The sequence below is a fragment of the Polistes fuscatus genome, unplaced genomic scaffold (genome assembly GCF_010416935.1).
Source record: "Polistes fuscatus isolate 324 unplaced genomic scaffold, CU_Pfus_HIC Scaffold8, whole genome shotgun sequence".
NCBI lineage: Eukaryota > Metazoa > Arthropoda > Insecta > Hymenoptera > Vespidae > Polistes > Polistes fuscatus.
The window spans coordinates 1,913,532-1,929,476 of NW_025113162.1; the positions used below are offsets into that span (position 1 = coordinate 1,913,532).

The 15,945-nt window shown below is 26.9% G+C and overlaps 4 protein-coding genes and 1 long non-coding RNA gene across 9 annotated transcripts; 1 reads left to right on the forward strand and 4 right to left on the reverse strand.

Moving 5' to 3' along the window:
- Window positions 1-1,679: 1,679 nt before the first annotated feature.
- LOC122524828 (nascent polypeptide-associated complex subunit alpha) lies at window positions 1,680-4,436 on the reverse strand. Of its 2 annotated transcripts, none has more exons than XM_043647301.1 (6): window positions 4,285-4,436; window positions 3,256-3,528; window positions 3,039-3,158; window positions 2,400-2,495; window positions 2,166-2,324; window positions 1,680-1,950 (listed from the first exon to the last, which is right to left on the reverse strand). In XM_043647301.1, the coding sequence occupies exons 2-6, from the start codon at window positions 3,514-3,516 to the stop codon at window positions 1,936-1,938; spliced, it is 651 nt and encodes a 216-aa protein (XP_043503236.1). In that variant the 5' UTR covers window positions 3,517-3,528; window positions 4,285-4,436; the 3' UTR covers window positions 1,680-1,935. The 2 variants fall into 2 exon arrangements, with proteins under 2 accessions (XP_043503236.1, XP_043503237.1); XM_043647302.1 differs by lacking the exon at window positions 4,285-4,436 and adding an exon at window positions 4,127-4,230.
- A 1,952-nt stretch (window positions 4,437-6,388) lies between these two features.
- Window positions 6,389-10,093, reverse strand: LOC122524805 (endoplasmic reticulum junction formation protein lunapark-B). Of its 3 annotated transcripts, XM_043647247.1 has the most exons (10): window positions 9,677-10,070; window positions 9,451-9,512; window positions 8,638-8,679; window positions 8,362-8,549; window positions 7,991-8,177; window positions 7,527-7,782; window positions 7,224-7,394; window positions 6,965-7,147; window positions 6,812-6,889; window positions 6,389-6,539 (listed from the first exon to the last, which is right to left on the reverse strand). In XM_043647247.1, exons 2-10 carry the CDS (start codon window positions 9,475-9,477, stop codon window positions 6,469-6,471), a joined length of 1,203 nt encoding a protein of 400 aa, XP_043503182.1. In that variant the 5' UTR covers window positions 9,478-9,512; window positions 9,677-10,070; the 3' UTR covers window positions 6,389-6,468. The 3 variants fall into 3 exon arrangements, with proteins under 3 accessions (XP_043503182.1, XP_043503181.1, XP_043503183.1); XM_043647246.1 differs by having other exon boundaries at window positions 9,451-10,070; XM_043647248.1 differs by lacking the exon at window positions 6,389-6,539 and adding an exon at window positions 6,712-6,738 and having other exon boundaries at window positions 9,451-10,093.
- A 283-nt stretch (window positions 10,094-10,376) lies between these two features.
- On the reverse strand, window positions 10,377-11,582 carry LOC122524806 (malate dehydrogenase-like). Its single transcript, XM_043647249.1, has 3 exons — window positions 11,290-11,582; window positions 10,842-11,225; window positions 10,377-10,745 (listed from the first exon to the last, which is right to left on the reverse strand). The coding sequence occupies exons 1-3, from the start codon at window positions 11,542-11,544 to the stop codon at window positions 10,395-10,397; spliced, it is 990 nt and encodes a 329-aa protein (XP_043503184.1). The 5' UTR covers window positions 11,545-11,582; the 3' UTR covers window positions 10,377-10,394.
- A 188-nt stretch (window positions 11,583-11,770) lies between these two features.
- LOC122524807 lies at window positions 11,771-13,347 on the reverse strand. 2 transcript variants are annotated; one of them, XR_006305631.1, is made up of 3 exons: window positions 13,211-13,347; window positions 12,972-13,086; window positions 11,771-12,002 (listed from the first exon to the last, which is right to left on the reverse strand). It is a non-coding gene; the product is annotated as an uncharacterized LOC122524807 (long non-coding RNA). The 2 variants fall into 2 exon arrangements; XR_006305632.1 differs by lacking the exon at window positions 13,211-13,347 and adding an exon at window positions 13,168-13,206.
- Window positions 13,348-14,022: 675 nt separating this feature from the next.
- On the forward strand, window positions 14,023-15,784 carry LOC122524676 (microfibrillar-associated protein 1). The gene is made up of 2 exons (XM_043647052.1): window positions 14,023-14,313; window positions 14,455-15,784. The coding sequence occupies exons 1-2, from the start codon at window positions 14,217-14,219 to the stop codon at window positions 15,738-15,740; spliced, it is 1,383 nt and encodes a 460-aa protein (XP_043502987.1). The 5' UTR covers window positions 14,023-14,216; the 3' UTR covers window positions 15,741-15,784.
- The last annotated feature ends 161 nt before the right edge of the window (window positions 15,785-15,945 follow it).

The following is a 15,945-nucleotide window of genomic DNA, read 5'->3' on the forward strand; positions in this document are numbered from 1 at the left end:
TTGTTGCTTAAAAACTCGGAGTATATGTTCTGTGATCCCTCCTCCTCGAAATTCGTCGTTAGACTGAGTCATTATCCTCTGTTAAAGTTCTTTTGGTGAAAGTTGATACAGGACCTCCCGAACGTTGAACACGTGTATAAAAAGAATAATAAACCTATTGAATAAAATTTAAGATTAAAACATTATGATTTTCGTATTTTTATCTATTTGATGTAATTATTTTAATGCTTCTGAGCAGTGATATCTTCGAGGGTAAAATTCTGCTGTAACATAAAGAGAGTGCATTAGTGCATTAAAATAATTGTTAATTAATCAATAAAAATGTCTATTGTTGTTTAGAAGATCGGAGTATATGTTCTGTGATCCGTCCTCCTCGAAATTCACCGTTGATCTGAGTCATTGTCCTCTATAAAATTTGTTTTATTAAGTTTTATTTACATGACTTTCTTTACGTTGTGCGTGTGCGTAACGAGAATTTTATTTGTAATAAAGAGAAATTAAGAAATAAACGCTGTGATTTTTGCATTTTTTCATTTTTATGTAATTGTGTAAAGAAATGTACATTTTTTTTAATGTTCCTGTGCAGTCGTGACTTCAGAGGGGGAAATTTTCATGGAAGTGATTATCACATCGAAATTATTTTTTATTCGCCTTATTTTTTATGTATATCTTCTTCAGAAGGATTATGCAACTCTCGCGATATAATATTAATATAATATAATAGAAGTAAATGCGAAGTCTGTTATTAATAACTTGTTATATGACTGTTAGTGATATAAAATATATTAAAAATTACTGTTAAACAAATTTCTTTGCGCATTAGTTATTTTTTCACAATGCAGTCATTTTGACTGCTTTCAGGCAATATAGGTATATACTAAGCTCCCGTCTTTCTAGTGTTAAACAATTACCGTATATAAAAGCAGTACATTACTATCTAACAGTTTTCAAATTATCAGCTGCATATAAAAAAAGTTCGTATGTTTTTCGTAAAGATTCCTTAATGATTAAATTATAATTTTTCCTAAAAATATATTTTAAATACTTAATTTTTAACATTTCACTTAAATATGAATTAATATGAAGACTAATTCAAAAAGTAAGCAAGTAAGCTATTCGAGTGAGCCACTATAGTGGCGCATCGCCACTGTAGTGGCAGGCCGGCTAAGCTCATATCGGTAATAGCAGTGCTTTACCTTTATCTTATCCACCGTCGGTATATGTAGTTTTCTACATTAACAACGCTGACCGTCGGTAACAGTAGATTTTTAATTTGCTTTACTCTACGTCGATAATACTTTATATTAAGGTTTCCGACGGTCAATATTGTTAAAGTAGAAATTGCCATTAACAGCGTTCGATATTTTTAAAAAGGAACCTACTATTACCGACGGTCGATATTTATTAAAGTAAAATAACCGTTTTTGTATTTTCAATTAATAACTAATTAAATGATTAATTAATAAAGTAAGCAATTATGGATTTTAAATGAGCAATTTGTGAGCAACTAAGAGTACCTATTCATTTTTTTATTGTTGTTATGGTTTTATGCCAATTTTTTGTATTTCGTAACTATAATTCAATAGAATACAAAAATAAAATATATATATATAAATAAACGAAGTTTGTGTAGAAGGAATTATTGGTTCATATAAAAAGTGAATAAAACTAATGGCATATACCATGTCCTTAATGTATTTATTTGTTAATTCCGTATGAATTATGTACATACACGTAAATTTAGATTCCCGAAAAAGATCGCCTGGCCTATATATATCTATGAGATTTTGTCTTACGGAATTATGTGAATTATTGCAATGCAATGATAGAAAGAAAGAAATAATGAGTTTTTTTTATGATGCATAGATGATTCAACAGTGACTTCAAAATGCAGGCTTCGTCATACCATAGCATAACCATTTCTAAAAAGCTTCATCACATTGTCAATTCCTAAAACAAACATTACATTATTGTTAATATTGTATCCTAATTTCCATAAAATTAAATTACATTTACAATTGTGTACTTTCAGTCTGCCAAGATTAACAACAATATATTTTCAGATAATTATTAACTTTATCACGAAACCTTTTTAATATTAATCATCATGATAAAAATATTAAAAAATAATTATTAAAAATAATATTCCAATAAAATTTACTTACCATAATAGCATTGACAATGTCATTTTTATTATTTCTAAGAGCTTTAATAGCTTTGCCTTTAGATACGTTGGCCTGGCACATTACCAAATCGACATCTTTCTCTTCCACATCTGTGTCATCCACTTCTTCTTCCGATTCTTCTTGTATTGGAGCAACAACCTTAAATAATATAGAAAAAATATAAGATTTGCTATCAATGTATTATGTCAATTAGAATATGTGCAATTTCTTTACCGTTGTGCTGCCACCAGCTTCGGTTGCAGGAATCACAGGTGGTTCTTTAAATTTCTCAGCAGCTGCGACTTGAGCTTGTTGGCTTAAATCTTCAATCTATAAATATATATATAAAAATCCGAAAATAATATATTTTATTAAAAATGAGCATAATATAATAATAATAAAAAATGAAAAATCATCTATTATATATCAGTCTGCCAAGGTATTTATCTACACGATATATTCAGTTGATAAATTGTGAAACCATACAGTGTCATCATATATATTCCAATCATTAACATTTGACTGCCATACCATAATCACATGTTTCGCTTAAAGCGCCATGATAGCATTTTTATTAAAGATTTCATAGAAATTAATCTTTCATTTTCAATATTCCAATAAAAATTTGTAATTGTTCAATAAGGAACTTTTTATTTCAAAGTATATTCTAATTAGCAGTAATTTTTAGAATGCACTAAATGTAAATTTTCATTTAACTTTTACAATTATTAGTACTTTAAATGCTTCGGTCACTAATGACCACCATGGTGTCACTGGAGAACCGTGGCCGGTCATATATGACTAACGTGACAGTCAAAGTGTTAAACAAAAATGTTTTCTTATTAAATTAAATGTACAGAAATAAGAACATACCTTAGCTTCTCCAAATACAATATAAATATCTGAAGCTGGATTTTTCAAAACGTCTGGCTTATTAATGACAAACAATATGTTCTTCGACTTCCTAATGGTTACCCTATTGACACCTTGTACCTAAATTGAAAGACACGAAATGAGAAACTAATATCTAAAATGAGTAGTAGTTTTAAATAATAAATATCATTTTATGAGAATAGGTAACAAAACGTACCGGCTTCAATCCTAACTTGCTCATTAATTTTCTAGCTTTCTTCTCTCCACGGCTCTGTTTAGCTTTAGAGACCATGTCAAGAGGAAGTCCAGCAATTGCTGCTGCTGGATAACTAGCAGCACCACCGACACTGGCATCTTCTAATTCTGGAATGGTATCATCCGAATCTGAATCAGTGCCAGACCCAACTCCTACTCTTGCAGCCTCAATTTTTGTGGGCTCAGAACTGGCAGCTTTATCTAGTTCGGTTAATTCCGGCATTTTTCTTTATCTCTGACAAAAATTCAATAAATAAGTTTTTCATTATTATAACAATGTAATAAAAACATAATGTAATATAAAACAAAATTTAATCTTATCTGAATAATATAAACATGTATCTAAAAAACAAAATTTCCAAATACAGAAATAAAATTCTACTGCAGTCAATGCTACAGTAAATCAATCAATCCCAAAAGAAGAAAAATAATGCACGTGTTAGGTATAAACGAAATTATAAAACATCATTAACTTCTATCAAATAAACTTAAAAACTAAATGTTGATTATGCCTAAATCAAATGAACACATTGTAAAAACTTAAAAGTGAAATATAGAAATAAAAATAAAACATCGAAGAAAAGAAAACCAATGCGGAGTCGATGCGGCCATTTCTACAATTAAGCAGACATTGTTATGGCACCTATTGAACTACTGTAAAAGCCCGCATACGTTAATACATATTAATTGGTCATAAATTTATTTAAAAAACTTAAAAAATTTTACGCCATGACAAATATTTCATTTTTTAAATATCCAACAAGTGTATTGTTCATTAACAAAACTTGAAATTGTTAATTTGTAAATGCGAACGAAGTCGTAGACAAGCATACCAAGAACAAGATTCCAAATACAATTGCGTATATTATCGATGATATAAATTATAGTAGAATATTATTTCCATATAAAAGTTATTTCAATTAATGTTACATCGATTTAAAACAATTTAACAATTTTTGTTTGACGATGTCGATATTATCATTAGATTTACCTCGAACGATAATTCCTCGTCGATACCGCACTATTTTTACTATACTATTCAAGCGTGTTTACAAGTGTGAAATTTTCTGACACTATTTTATAATTTTAAGAACGCAAACATTGGACTAGCGTGACATTAAGTCTTATACACAATGGACGACATTATTCATTATTTTACCATCACGAATTTTAAATATCATTTTTCTTTCATTTTTTATTCATAATTTGTATCTAAAAATAATCTTTTAAATAAATCAACGATGTAAGTGTTCTAAAAATAAAATTATAAGCATTTTTCGACTCTTAAAGAACAAGCCAATCACGTTTCTCAAGAGTTGTATGAAAATGATCACACTGATCTGTATAATCACATTGAGTATAGATCAAAATTTTATTTTATTTATAACTAATCAAAAGAAATAATGAATAATGTATAGCTTAACACTATTTGATAATTATTTTATTTTAATTAAAATTATATTTTTTAACAGTATCTTAATTATTTTTTATACTCATGTTAAATAATTATATTAAAATTGTAAAAAATAGTTTAAAATAAGCAGAAAAGTGAATGCAATGATTTACATAAGCAGTTGTAAACAAAAATAAATAAATAAAATTCAAATTGTTATTACAATTATTCGAATAATTTTTCTTCCTATGCAATAGCAAAAAGAAAAGAAAAATCTGTGTACGAGGAGTTTTAAGAAATTGTATAAATCTCTGTCCGAAATACTAGTAATAATAATAATAATTTTCACTCTTAAGGAGACACAATAAAATATAATAAATGATTTATAAATAAATGATGAAAAAGTATTTCAAAAGAAAAGAAACAGATATTGTAGATTATTCTTAAGAGACAAACAAATATAATTTTTCTTTCCTTATAAAAATATTCATGTAAAATTTTATTTAACTTTTAAAATTTGTATATGTATAGCATATATAACTTATAATAATTAAATATACATATACACTTATATATTACAAATATATCCGTTTTTGTTTTTGTTTTCTGTCTCTGGAGATTGCATTTGATACAATATAAATCCAAAACAACAAGAATATCTACTATATTATGCGTATAATAAATTGATATATATATATGTATAAATTTCGTTTGATTATATATATATATATATTATTATAATAATAATAATAATAATAATATACGTTGAAGAAACAAACGCGCATCTCGGCAGATATTTTCTTTGATCATGTTTTTTTTTAATAACATTTAATTCTTCACAAGATAACATTTAAGCTTTTATCTGGCAAAATTTAAAATATTCTTTTAACAAATATATTCTTTGTTTTTCCTTTTTTAATAGCAAACGTCTCGTTAAATGTTTGTTATTATTTTCTTACTTTATTCTTATTAAATGTAAACATTTAAAATATCTTTAAAATGCTGTATTATTTTTTAATATATACGTAAAGTTTTTTTGAGACCAGCACTTTTAAATACTTAAAAATATAATATAAAATTTTACTTTCAAGAGAAAATATCAATCATCGTGGAATTCAAAATTAGATAAAGTAATGTAATCCTAACAAAATTGCATTAAAAAATAATATGATTTGCTTTTTTCATTTCCCAAAAAATGTATAAAGACAAAAAAATTATTGTATGTATTATGACAAAAAAATTGATCTCATATTTTAATTATACTTTCTTACAAAAATGATTCTTCCTCTAATATAAATACTTATTTATTTCTCTATTTATCAAGATAAAACAGTCTCATATAAAATACATATTTTATACTAAACAATATAAGAATTTGATTATTCTTTCTCTTCTACTGCTAAATGACTCATGATTGTAAAAATAATAATAATATAAACATTATTCTGATATAAACTGGAAAGCATAATTATTCTTTATCATCCCAAAAAATAAAAAAAAATACAAAAAATAAACTATATATTTTATTTTATTATACTGTGCTATTAAATCTCTTTATGCAATTTCGATTACAAATTACATAAAGATAACTTGGAATGATTTTATTTTTAATTCTCGAAAATTTCATTATTTCATCATTGTTAACCTTTATATATATATATATATATATATATAATTAACCACTACTGAACATAAAACAGAATTATATTATATTGCGCTGTATTATTGATGTCATTATCAACAGTAATATAGAGTACCTATGCCGACTGAATATTAATGATATCAATCATCGACTTCCATATCTTCCGCGAATGGATTTGTGCTGAATTGGTTCGTTTGCGAGCTTTGCATTCCTAATTACGAAACAGTTATTTGGAATTAATTAAAAAATAAATATAGATAAAAAAAATAAGAAGAATATTATTTCCTTTTTTTAACCCTTTCGTTACGGAATACTTTGTTTATATGGACATCGTCGAATGATAGAATCCCTATTTGGATCGGTTGGTCGTTCATACAGGCTCCTTTACATGGACAACTATATATGGGTTGCTGATAACGAAAGGGTTCAAAATATATAAATAAAATAGTAAAGAAATATAATAGGTAAACATGTAATGTTTACCTTCATTGGAATCGCCATCAACCTGATCTCGATTTTCCGATATTTCTGTCGGTTTTTCGACCAGTTCAATATCTGAATCTAAAAATTAGACAATCTATAAAATATATGTATATGCTTACCTAAATCAAGAAAGTAATAAGGTATTTTGATTACCAGTATCAGACGAACATAACGCATCTATTTCTGAAATTTTAGCTGTTTCAGTGATTTTATTGGGCAATTCGACCATAGATGTAGCAGAAGTTAGAGAAATATTATAAAGATCTTCTATTTTTTGGACACCTGGCTTTTGCTTTTTCGGAGGATTCCAAAAATTGCAATAACAACATCTGAATCCTATGAATGCAAGTATTACGTTTCTTCATATATTGTTTACATCTTAAGTTAACAGATTTCCAGAAATCTTATTCACCTAAATATTCAAATTCTTCTTTAAGAGCCATTCCATTATGACATTCACATTGACGACAAATTAAAGCGTAACGATTTGATGGGCCATCACCAACTAAGTAATCAATTAATCGGTCAAAAACACTTCTCTGATGCGGCAGTATGGGGCGTGCTAATATATACTCAGGCGATTCTAATATGTAACATAAATTTGTATTAATAAATAATATATATAAAATGATTACCAGAATATAAATATATTAATATGATTATTACAAATAATTAAATATTATTTATTATTATATAAATATCAAATGATACTAACTGTTTCCCATTGATGTCCTATTAAGCATTCTAGAACCAATTTGAAGAGGAGTGTTTAACGGTGTGTTTTTAATAGGAGTTGCATCAACAGGTAAAATTTGAGCATTGCTACCACTTGAAACATTGAACGATTGATTAGAATTTCCTATAGTTCTTCTTCTTAATTCTCCCACATCAGGTGAAGAAGATGTAGTAGCTTGTGATACGTTGGGTTGTCGTAATTTTTCTACTGCCTGTGGTAGTGCTTTAATGGGTGCCTAAAAAACAATAACATTCATTAATCCAAATATAGTTATTAGAATTTTTTGATTTATAGAATCTCATTTTTTTTATCTATTAAATAGTATAATCAGCAATTATTATTATAACTTGTACTTGCAGAATTCTAAATAAAGATATTACTTACCTTTACTGTAAACATATAAGATTCTTTATTTTTTACTTAATATAATTATTTAGACTTACTGATATTACTGTAAGTTGATCCGGTGCAAATCTCAACAAAATTTCTTTGGCCTTTCTATAAGTTTGTGTTTCGGTCACTTCATCTAAAATTTTAATTTTCTCTCGTTGCATTGTTATCAATTTTTCTTGATTCTGTGATATTTTCTGTTTGTAGTACCATGATACCATTTTTTTAGTTAACAGTATTCTGTAGTAATACACAATGTTCTCTTCATATTTATTATCAATTCATTTAGAAATTAATTAATCAATTAACTTATATGCTTGCCTTTATATATAATCAATTTTAAGATTTTAAGGAAAAAAAAAAAGAAAGAAGAAGAAGAAAAGAAGAAAAGAAGAAAAGAACAAATAATAATAAGGATACTTACAAAATTGGAAAAATTAATAACGGAGTAATATAGAATAATTGATCGTACAAAGAAGCTGGGAAGAAGTAAAAATAGAAAATGAAGGCTGTCATGATATAAAGAACAACACTATAAATGACAAGTGTTCCCACAATCTTTTTATGCCTTTGTTCAGTATTTTGCCCATATTCTTGTATTTCTTTTATTTTCTACAGAAAGAAAAGAAGAAATCTTATAATTTATACAACAATAAAATAAAAATAAATATGCCTATCATAAAACAAAGGTTTCTCTTACCGAATCTAATTCTTCTAAAATTTCAATAGTCGTTTTCTTTCTCTGTAACAAAATAAAAACGAATTCCTTATTATAACAAATATAATTTATAAAAAATACAAAGTCATCTTGTTCAAAGTACAGTAATCTTAAAATAAAAATATTTAAAATTTATTTGAATACTAATATCAGAAAAATATTCAATACTATTGTATGCAAATACGTTAACCAAAAGCATAAGAGTTCACCTAGCATTTTATATTGTATTCATTATCTTTCAATTTTGACTAATCATCCCAACAATATAGAATCCAAAAAATGATAACGCATTAAATCTTAAAGATAAATATTTTAACCAAATTCATTTTAACATAATGAGTTTAATTCAAACAAAGAGATTAACTCAATAACGATTTATACCATATTGACAATTATTTTTGATAATAAGTTGTAACTATAATGATTATTTTAAGATATTTAAAATCGATATGCACGTAATGTATGTAATATCTTAAAATAATAATGAAATATATAATACAACGAGCCTGTCTTGATTCTAAAAATAACCATAGTTGTCAGATAAAAATATTATTCATGCACATCTCTTTTTACATGATTTGATTAACAAAAAAAAAGAGGAAAATATAATTATAATAATAGCAATAATAATAATATTAAAAGTTTATCTTATAATATATGAAAACCTTTAATGAACTATTTCAAATATAACGCATAACCTCTTTGATACAAAAAAATTTATTTACGATGAAAAAAATACGAAGTATATAATAAGAAAATTAATGAAATATAAAAATATAAGAAAATAATACTCACACGAAATGTGGACAAAATGATTCCCATGTTTGCAAATGATAATTACGATGGTCACGTCCTTCCTTTTATTAAGAAAAAATAAATTACTAATGTGATTGGATATTATTGTCAATTCTTATGTCAGAATTAGCATTTGATTTACAAAAGATTTGTTTTTTTTTTTAAATTAAACTTCGAGATTCAATTGTCATACATATGTGTATATATATGTGTGTAACGGTTCTACCTTTTAAATCTGATATAACTACACCCGCGTTTTGTTCCGATATTTATAACTTGCTTCCTACAAAGATTTTCTAGATGCCAACAGGATAATGTTTACTCGCATATTGCCATGAAAAACTACATATATATATATACATACACGTATGTATATATATATTTTTTTTTTATTTATTTTCTATTTAAATCACAAACTCAATTTAATAGATCATTCGTTTTTTCACTATTGTTAACATTTTCTATTTTTTATTGTTTTCTTTCCCTTTTCAATTTACATGGATTTCTTAGGAAAAAAAAATTAACCACAAAAGAAATTTTAAGAAGCTACTGAAATGCAACTATAGAATAGCCGTAAGAAATCATACCAACTAAATAAATTTAAAACCTATGTTAAAATTCGCGGACTTATATTCTTTTTCAATTTTAGTAATTTGTGATTAGTTATTTATTGGCTCATTTCTTATGGAGCTAACAGAAATAATTAATTGTTGCTAGAAAATATAACCAATCATATTTCGTAGATTTAATTTACTAGACAATTCTTCTTGACACGAAATTTGAATGACTGGAAATTATATATATATTAAAATAATCTTTTTAATATTTGATTAATATTAATATGGTAAAAGATAATAGTTTTTAAATTTAGAAACCTTGAATAACAATACAAATTATCTGTAAAATATTAATAATAAATAAATAAATTTAAGATGTAATTTTTTTTATTTGCAATTAGAAGCTTTCATTCCCATTTCTATGTACTCATTAATAATTGGAATTGCACTTTCGATCATACTAACTTCCAAAGATGAAACTTTTGGTAAACCAAAATTTTTCTTTATTCCTCCCATCCCAAATTGTAATTGAGATGTAAAGAAACGACATACTGGCAATACATTTGAACGTACAAATGCACATGCATAGACATTATCGAAATCGTTTAAACCACCGACGAGAGTCAAGATTAACTTTGCTGCAGCTGATCCATCTAAGAGAGCTAAATTTTTCACTTTAAAATTAATTTGATCTTGTTTGGTTGCTTGAAATAATTCTATCAATGCATTACTTTGACCCTAAACAATTAATATATGATTATTTATATTTTATTATTACACGAAAGGAAAAAAAGAAAAAGTTTTAAAATATAACAAGATATTTTATACTCATACACTTGTAAATTCATTGATAGGCTTGGTGCACGATAAAAGCGGAACAATAGTATTTAAATCAGCTCCTCCAGCTATTGGAATTGTTATAAATGCAGGATTCAAATCTAAGACATTTCCAGTTATCGTTTCGATTCGCATTATTTCTGTAGAAACTGAACCAATCAATCTATTTGGATCCCATTTGCCTGCATGTTTATAAATTTCTGATACCATCGATAACGTTGCTGTTACAGGTTTTGTAAAAATTGCTACAAGTGCTGTAGGGCAAATTGCGATTATATGCTCTACTATTTGATGAATATATTTTGAACACCTATTAAGTTGAACATATGGATCTTTGTCGATATTAAAATCCGTCTCATCCATAAGTGCAACAATATTTGTCTAAAAATAAATTATAATTGATTTTTCTTCATTTCATTATTATAAAGTAATTATAATAACGTACTTTTACCAAGGCTTTACTGATTAATTTTTTAGTAAAATACTTTATACGAATGGTAGTATCAATATGGTTTGCATCCAAAATGGTACCAGCTAATTTTTCACTTAAATCAACTAAATGTATATCTTTTATAAAACGAGATTGTTTCAAAAGAACTGTTGTATAAATGGAAGACAAACCTCCACCAATAATACAAACATTTACGTCGACCATACGATTACCAAAAATATTATATTCATAAGATTGTGAGGGACGCATAATATTATTTCGTTTGCGTTCTTCATTTATTTTGTTCTCTTTAGATCTGTTATAACATTGCAATTTAATATTTCTCTTGCTAATATTTAATTGTATATTGGAAATATTTTGTAAAATGTAAAATTTATTAAAACAGCTAATAATATTTCGAAAGTAATATGAGAAACACTTGGAGATCATTTTTACATTTAATTTTAGGTTTATGATATTTTAATACTTTGTCAAAAAGGGATCGAAAATGATTTTATTGATAAAAAATATTAATGAAAAAAATTCTTAAGAAAACGACAATTTACAAATATCAGTAGTATTATTACATCTTTCTTCAAAAATGAATAAAAATATATGATTACTTTATCGTATTCGATATTTTTAATATGGTGTATTACGCTATTTAGGAATTTTTTTACTTTTTTTAATAACTCCAGCTTTAGCGTCTTTTTGTATTGGGAAAAAATCTGAAACAATACATTGTTTTTAATTAATTGGACATATTTTTGTATTATTCATTTTAAAACATACCTGGAGTTTTTCCAAACAAAATATATAATTTGTAAAGTTATTTTAAATTTGATTGATCAAGCTTGTTAAATTTATCTATCTTCGCGTCAAGATGATAAAGAAAAAAAGGTTATTTTTTACAAATACTTCAATAGTCTTTTGTTCTATTAGTAATAAAATCATTTATTAAATAAAATTGTATATATACTAGGTGTTTTTTAATATGTGGAAGCCACTTTGAAAATAAAAAAGTTCATATAAATATGTATCCTATTTGAGATTGTTTCAAAGTTATAGCTAATGGATATTTCTTGTCTTTATCAATGTCATACATTCAGTTAATTAAATTTAGTCATCTTGGTTTAATCAGTTCAATTTCAATACTGCTTGGTTATCAAACTAGAAGTACTTCATTATTTCCTATTTGCTGTGCACGTTGGAAGTTACATGTGCATAATTCGATTTTTATTTCTGAGCTCATTTAAAAACAATTGTGTATTCAACACCCATTGTCACTATTAAAGAACTTACAGCACATATATAAGAAGACTGTTAACAGAGCTATGGAATTCGATGAGACGACAACTGTAAGTGTGTATACAATTCAAATCTTTTTGAGAACCTTGTATGAAAATAAATTGTTTCAATAATTTGAAACATTAAAGTAGCTATAACTTTGAAACAAATTCAAATAGAAGGAGACATGTTTGTATGAATTTTTGTATCTTCTGTCCACTCCTGAAGTAGGACACATTACAAAATACTCTATATATTATATTAAATAATGAATATATTTATTATTTAAATAATACTATTTTTTATGTATTATACGAATAAAAATAATAAACCAAATATTTCTTACTAATAGTTTAATTTAAGTTTTCTATTTACTAATATTAATTAAAATAATGTTATAAATTTTTTACCAGGTGCAGACGAGAAGTTGCTTATCATTTTTTCTATATCATTTCTTACTATCCTCAAAAGAGAATAATAGTCCTCTAAGTCATTGTACGTTTTTTGTAACATTTGTAATTCTTCCTGAAAAAAAGTATGTTAAAATATTTTTTGAGTTTTAAATTTACAATATATAAGAATAAAAATCAAATATGTTTCACGCACAAAAAAATGATCAAGTGAATTTAAATCATTTCATCAAACATACTTTATCTGCCATTTGAAAAAAAAGTACTTGTAAATTGTTGTAAATAAAAACAATACACAAGCACAGGCAACAACAATAACAATACGTCGGCGTTTGATTGAAAGCTGCGCGCAATACCTTGTATCTAGTGTTTTCTAATTTTTCTGGTTAGCTGAGGGCAGCCGTAGGGCAGGGCTTAGGTTGTCAGCCTGCTTGATTTTAATTGGCTACGTAGTAGTCCCACAAATCTCTAGATCCTAATCCTGAGATCACTATAAAAATAATGTCAGACAGAATATAACGAAAAATATAAAATAATTTATTAATTTTAACAGAAATATATATAATAATATGCATAGAGAATAATAATTGCGTTTGCCGGAAAACAAAAGAGACCGCGCTTAGCGCGTAGTGGAAAACCTCGATAGTAGGAAACGCTCCTATTGGCTGCTTGTCAGATGTTGCGCATGCAGTGTTCTCATTGGTCGCTTGCCAGAAGGTAAGTATGAAGCATTCTCATTGGCTGTTTACCGGACGGCGAGTGTGAAGCGCCTTTACACGTTCATGAGGAAGCGCTGAGATGTAGGATATTCCCCACAAGTTTATGGCGAGTAATGAATGGTGAAGGGTAGAGGTGGAAAAACCGTTTAACAAGGTAATATTATATTTTCGTTTGATAACCAAAGTTAGATAACCAAAATTTAATATTTCAGAATTTTCACTTTTGATCTTTGATACAAGTTAGCGTGTAACTGCCTAGAGATTTTTTATTTTAGTACTGCTAAGTTCCGCGCCTTTCGCTAGCGCTTCAGTGCGGTAAGCGCTCTGACACGTGTTGCGTGTCCGCCACAAGTTTATGGTACACGCTGCCATCTAGATCTTAATATTGTAAACCCTATTTTTCCTTTCATATGAATTATAATTAATTGTAGTTAGTCGAAGCTTGTTATAGTGGTCTTAATTTTACAGAGAAAAAAGTGGAGAAAAAAGAGAATTTAATAATTGTTATTTCAACAATAACGTCAAAATGATGATGGATTATTTTGTAACCAATAATTCTTTAGCACCCGCACCTATGGGAATACAAAGTACAGCGGGTGCTGTACCAGTAAAAAATGATAAAGGTTAGTTATAATGATATCATATTTTTCAAAAAATTTTTAGCAAAAAAATTTATATATATTATAAAATTATATGTTAAGTAATTAGTCTTTGATTAATACTTTATATTTATATTAAATATAATTTCTTTTCTATTTTTACAGGAGAACTTTCTATGAAAAAAGTAAAAGTTCATCGTTATGTATCTGGTAAACGTCCTGATTATGCTCCAGTGGCTAGTTCAGAAGAAGAATCAGAAGATGAAGACTTTCTAGAAAAGCGTGTTCACAAAAATTATGATGATAATGAAACCATTACTGATATTCCACATACCGCTCAAGCAGTTAAAATAAGAGACGAAGATGATCCACGCTTAAGGAGATTAACACGATTAGAAAGACAAAGAGATTCAACTGTGGAATCTAATATTGAAAGACAAAGACATATTCATGAACCAGAATTAATTGAGGTAGAACCAGAAAGATCACGTGAAAGGATCAAATTAGAAAGTTCAGATTCTTCAGAAGATGAAGAATTATCAGACTCGGAGATAGAGCGAAGACGCGAAGCCTTGAAACAACGAGTATTATCGAAAAAAGAGACAGAAGAAGAATTATTACATGGAGAAGAAGATGAAAGATCTGGCGACAGTACCGAAGAAAGCTCTGAATATGAGGAATACACAGATTCGGAAGAAGAAACTGGCCCAAGACTTAAGCCAGTTTTTGTTAGAAAAAAGGATAGAATTACTGTTATGGAAAAAGAAAAAGAAGCTATGAAACAGAAACAAGCTGAAATAGAAGCTAAAAAATTAGCTGAGGAAAGGAAAAGGCAAACTTTCCGTATGGTAGAAGAAGCTATTAGAAAAGAAACACAAGTAAACAAAACTAACAACGAGCAAGAGGGAAAGCTCGAGGATGTTTGTACAGATGATGAAAACGATGAAGTCGAATACGAAGCTTGGAAATTAAGAGAATTGAAAAGAATTAAACGAGATAGAGAAGAAAGGGAACAAATTGAAAAGGAAAGATTAGAAATTGAACGAATACGTAATATGACGGAGGAAGAGCGTAGACAAGAAGCTCGATTAAATCCAAAAGTAATAACTAACAAAGCTGCTAAAGGAAAATATAAATTTTTACAGAAATATTATCATCGTGGTGCCTTCTACTTGGACAAAGATGATAACATATTTAAAAGAGACTTTTCCGGTGCTACTTTGGAAGATCACTTTGATAAGACAATATTACCAAAAGTAATGCAAGTTAAAAACTTTGGTCGTAGTGGTAGAACTAAATATACTCATTTAGTTGATCAAGATACTACCCAATTTGATTCACCTTGGATATCAGAAACTGCTCAAAACCTCAAGTTTCATAATAATCAAGCTGCTGGAATGAAACAAGTTTTTGATCGACCGTCTTTGAAAAAAAGGAAAGATGAAAATTAAATTGAATGTAAATATAACTAAGCATTTATATAATTTTACTCTGTTTAAATTATATAATCGTCTATTAAAATTTATTAATAATAAAATTTGAATATAAGTATGTATATATATATAAATAAAGAGTATAAATGTTATATATAATTTTAAGCAATTTAAAGTATATATTTATTTAAATTAGATTTATACATTAAACATTGACATTAAA

What these genes read in the sequence shown, in the direction of transcription:
- LOC122524806 (XM_043647249.1), bottom strand. Translation starts at nt 11,544, where the DNA reads ATGCGTCCCTCACAATCTTATGAATATAATATTTTTGGTAATCGTATG. An exon ending in TCAGTAAAGCCTTGGTAAAA is followed by an intron (nt 11,226 to 11,289) that starts GTACGTTATTAT and finishes ATTTATTTTTAG; the next exon opens with ACAAATATTGTTGCACTTAT. An exon ending in CTATCAATGAATTTACAAGT is followed by an intron (nt 10,746 to 10,841) that starts GTATGAGTATAA and finishes TTAATTGTTTAG; the next exon opens with GGTCAAAGTAATGCATTGAT.
- LOC122524805 (XM_043647247.1), bottom strand. Translation starts at nt 9,477, where the DNA reads ATGGGAATCATTTTGTCCACATTTCGT. An exon ending in TTATTAATTTTTCCAATTTT is followed by an intron (nt 8,178 to 8,361) that starts GTAAGTATCCTT and finishes GTATTACTACAG; the next exon opens with AATACTGTTAACTAAAAAAA. An exon ending in GTTATGTTCGTCTGATACTG is followed by an intron (nt 6,890 to 6,964) that starts GTAATCAAAATA and finishes TCTAATTTTTAG; the next exon opens with ATTCAGATATTGAACTGGTC.
- LOC122524676 (XM_043647052.1), top strand. Translation starts at nt 14,217, where the DNA reads ATGATGATGGATTATTTTGTAACCAATAATTCTTTAGCACCCGCACCT. An exon ending in ACCAGTAAAAAATGATAAAG is followed by an intron (nt 14,314 to 14,454) that starts GTTAGTTATAAT and finishes CTATTTTTACAG; the next exon opens with GAGAACTTTCTATGAAAAAA.
- LOC122524828 (XM_043647301.1), bottom strand. Translation starts at nt 3,516, where the DNA reads ATGCCGGAATTAACCGAACTAGATAAAGCTGCCAGTTCTGAGCCCACA. An exon ending in GCAAGTTAGGATTGAAGCCG is followed by an intron (nt 3,159 to 3,255) that starts GTACGTTTTGTT and finishes CTTTCAATTTAG; the next exon opens with GTACAAGGTGTCAATAGGGT. An exon ending in AAGCTGGTGGCAGCACAACG is followed by an intron (nt 2,325 to 2,399) that starts GTAAAGAAATTG and finishes ATATTATTTAAG; the next exon opens with GTTGTTGCTCCAATACAAGA.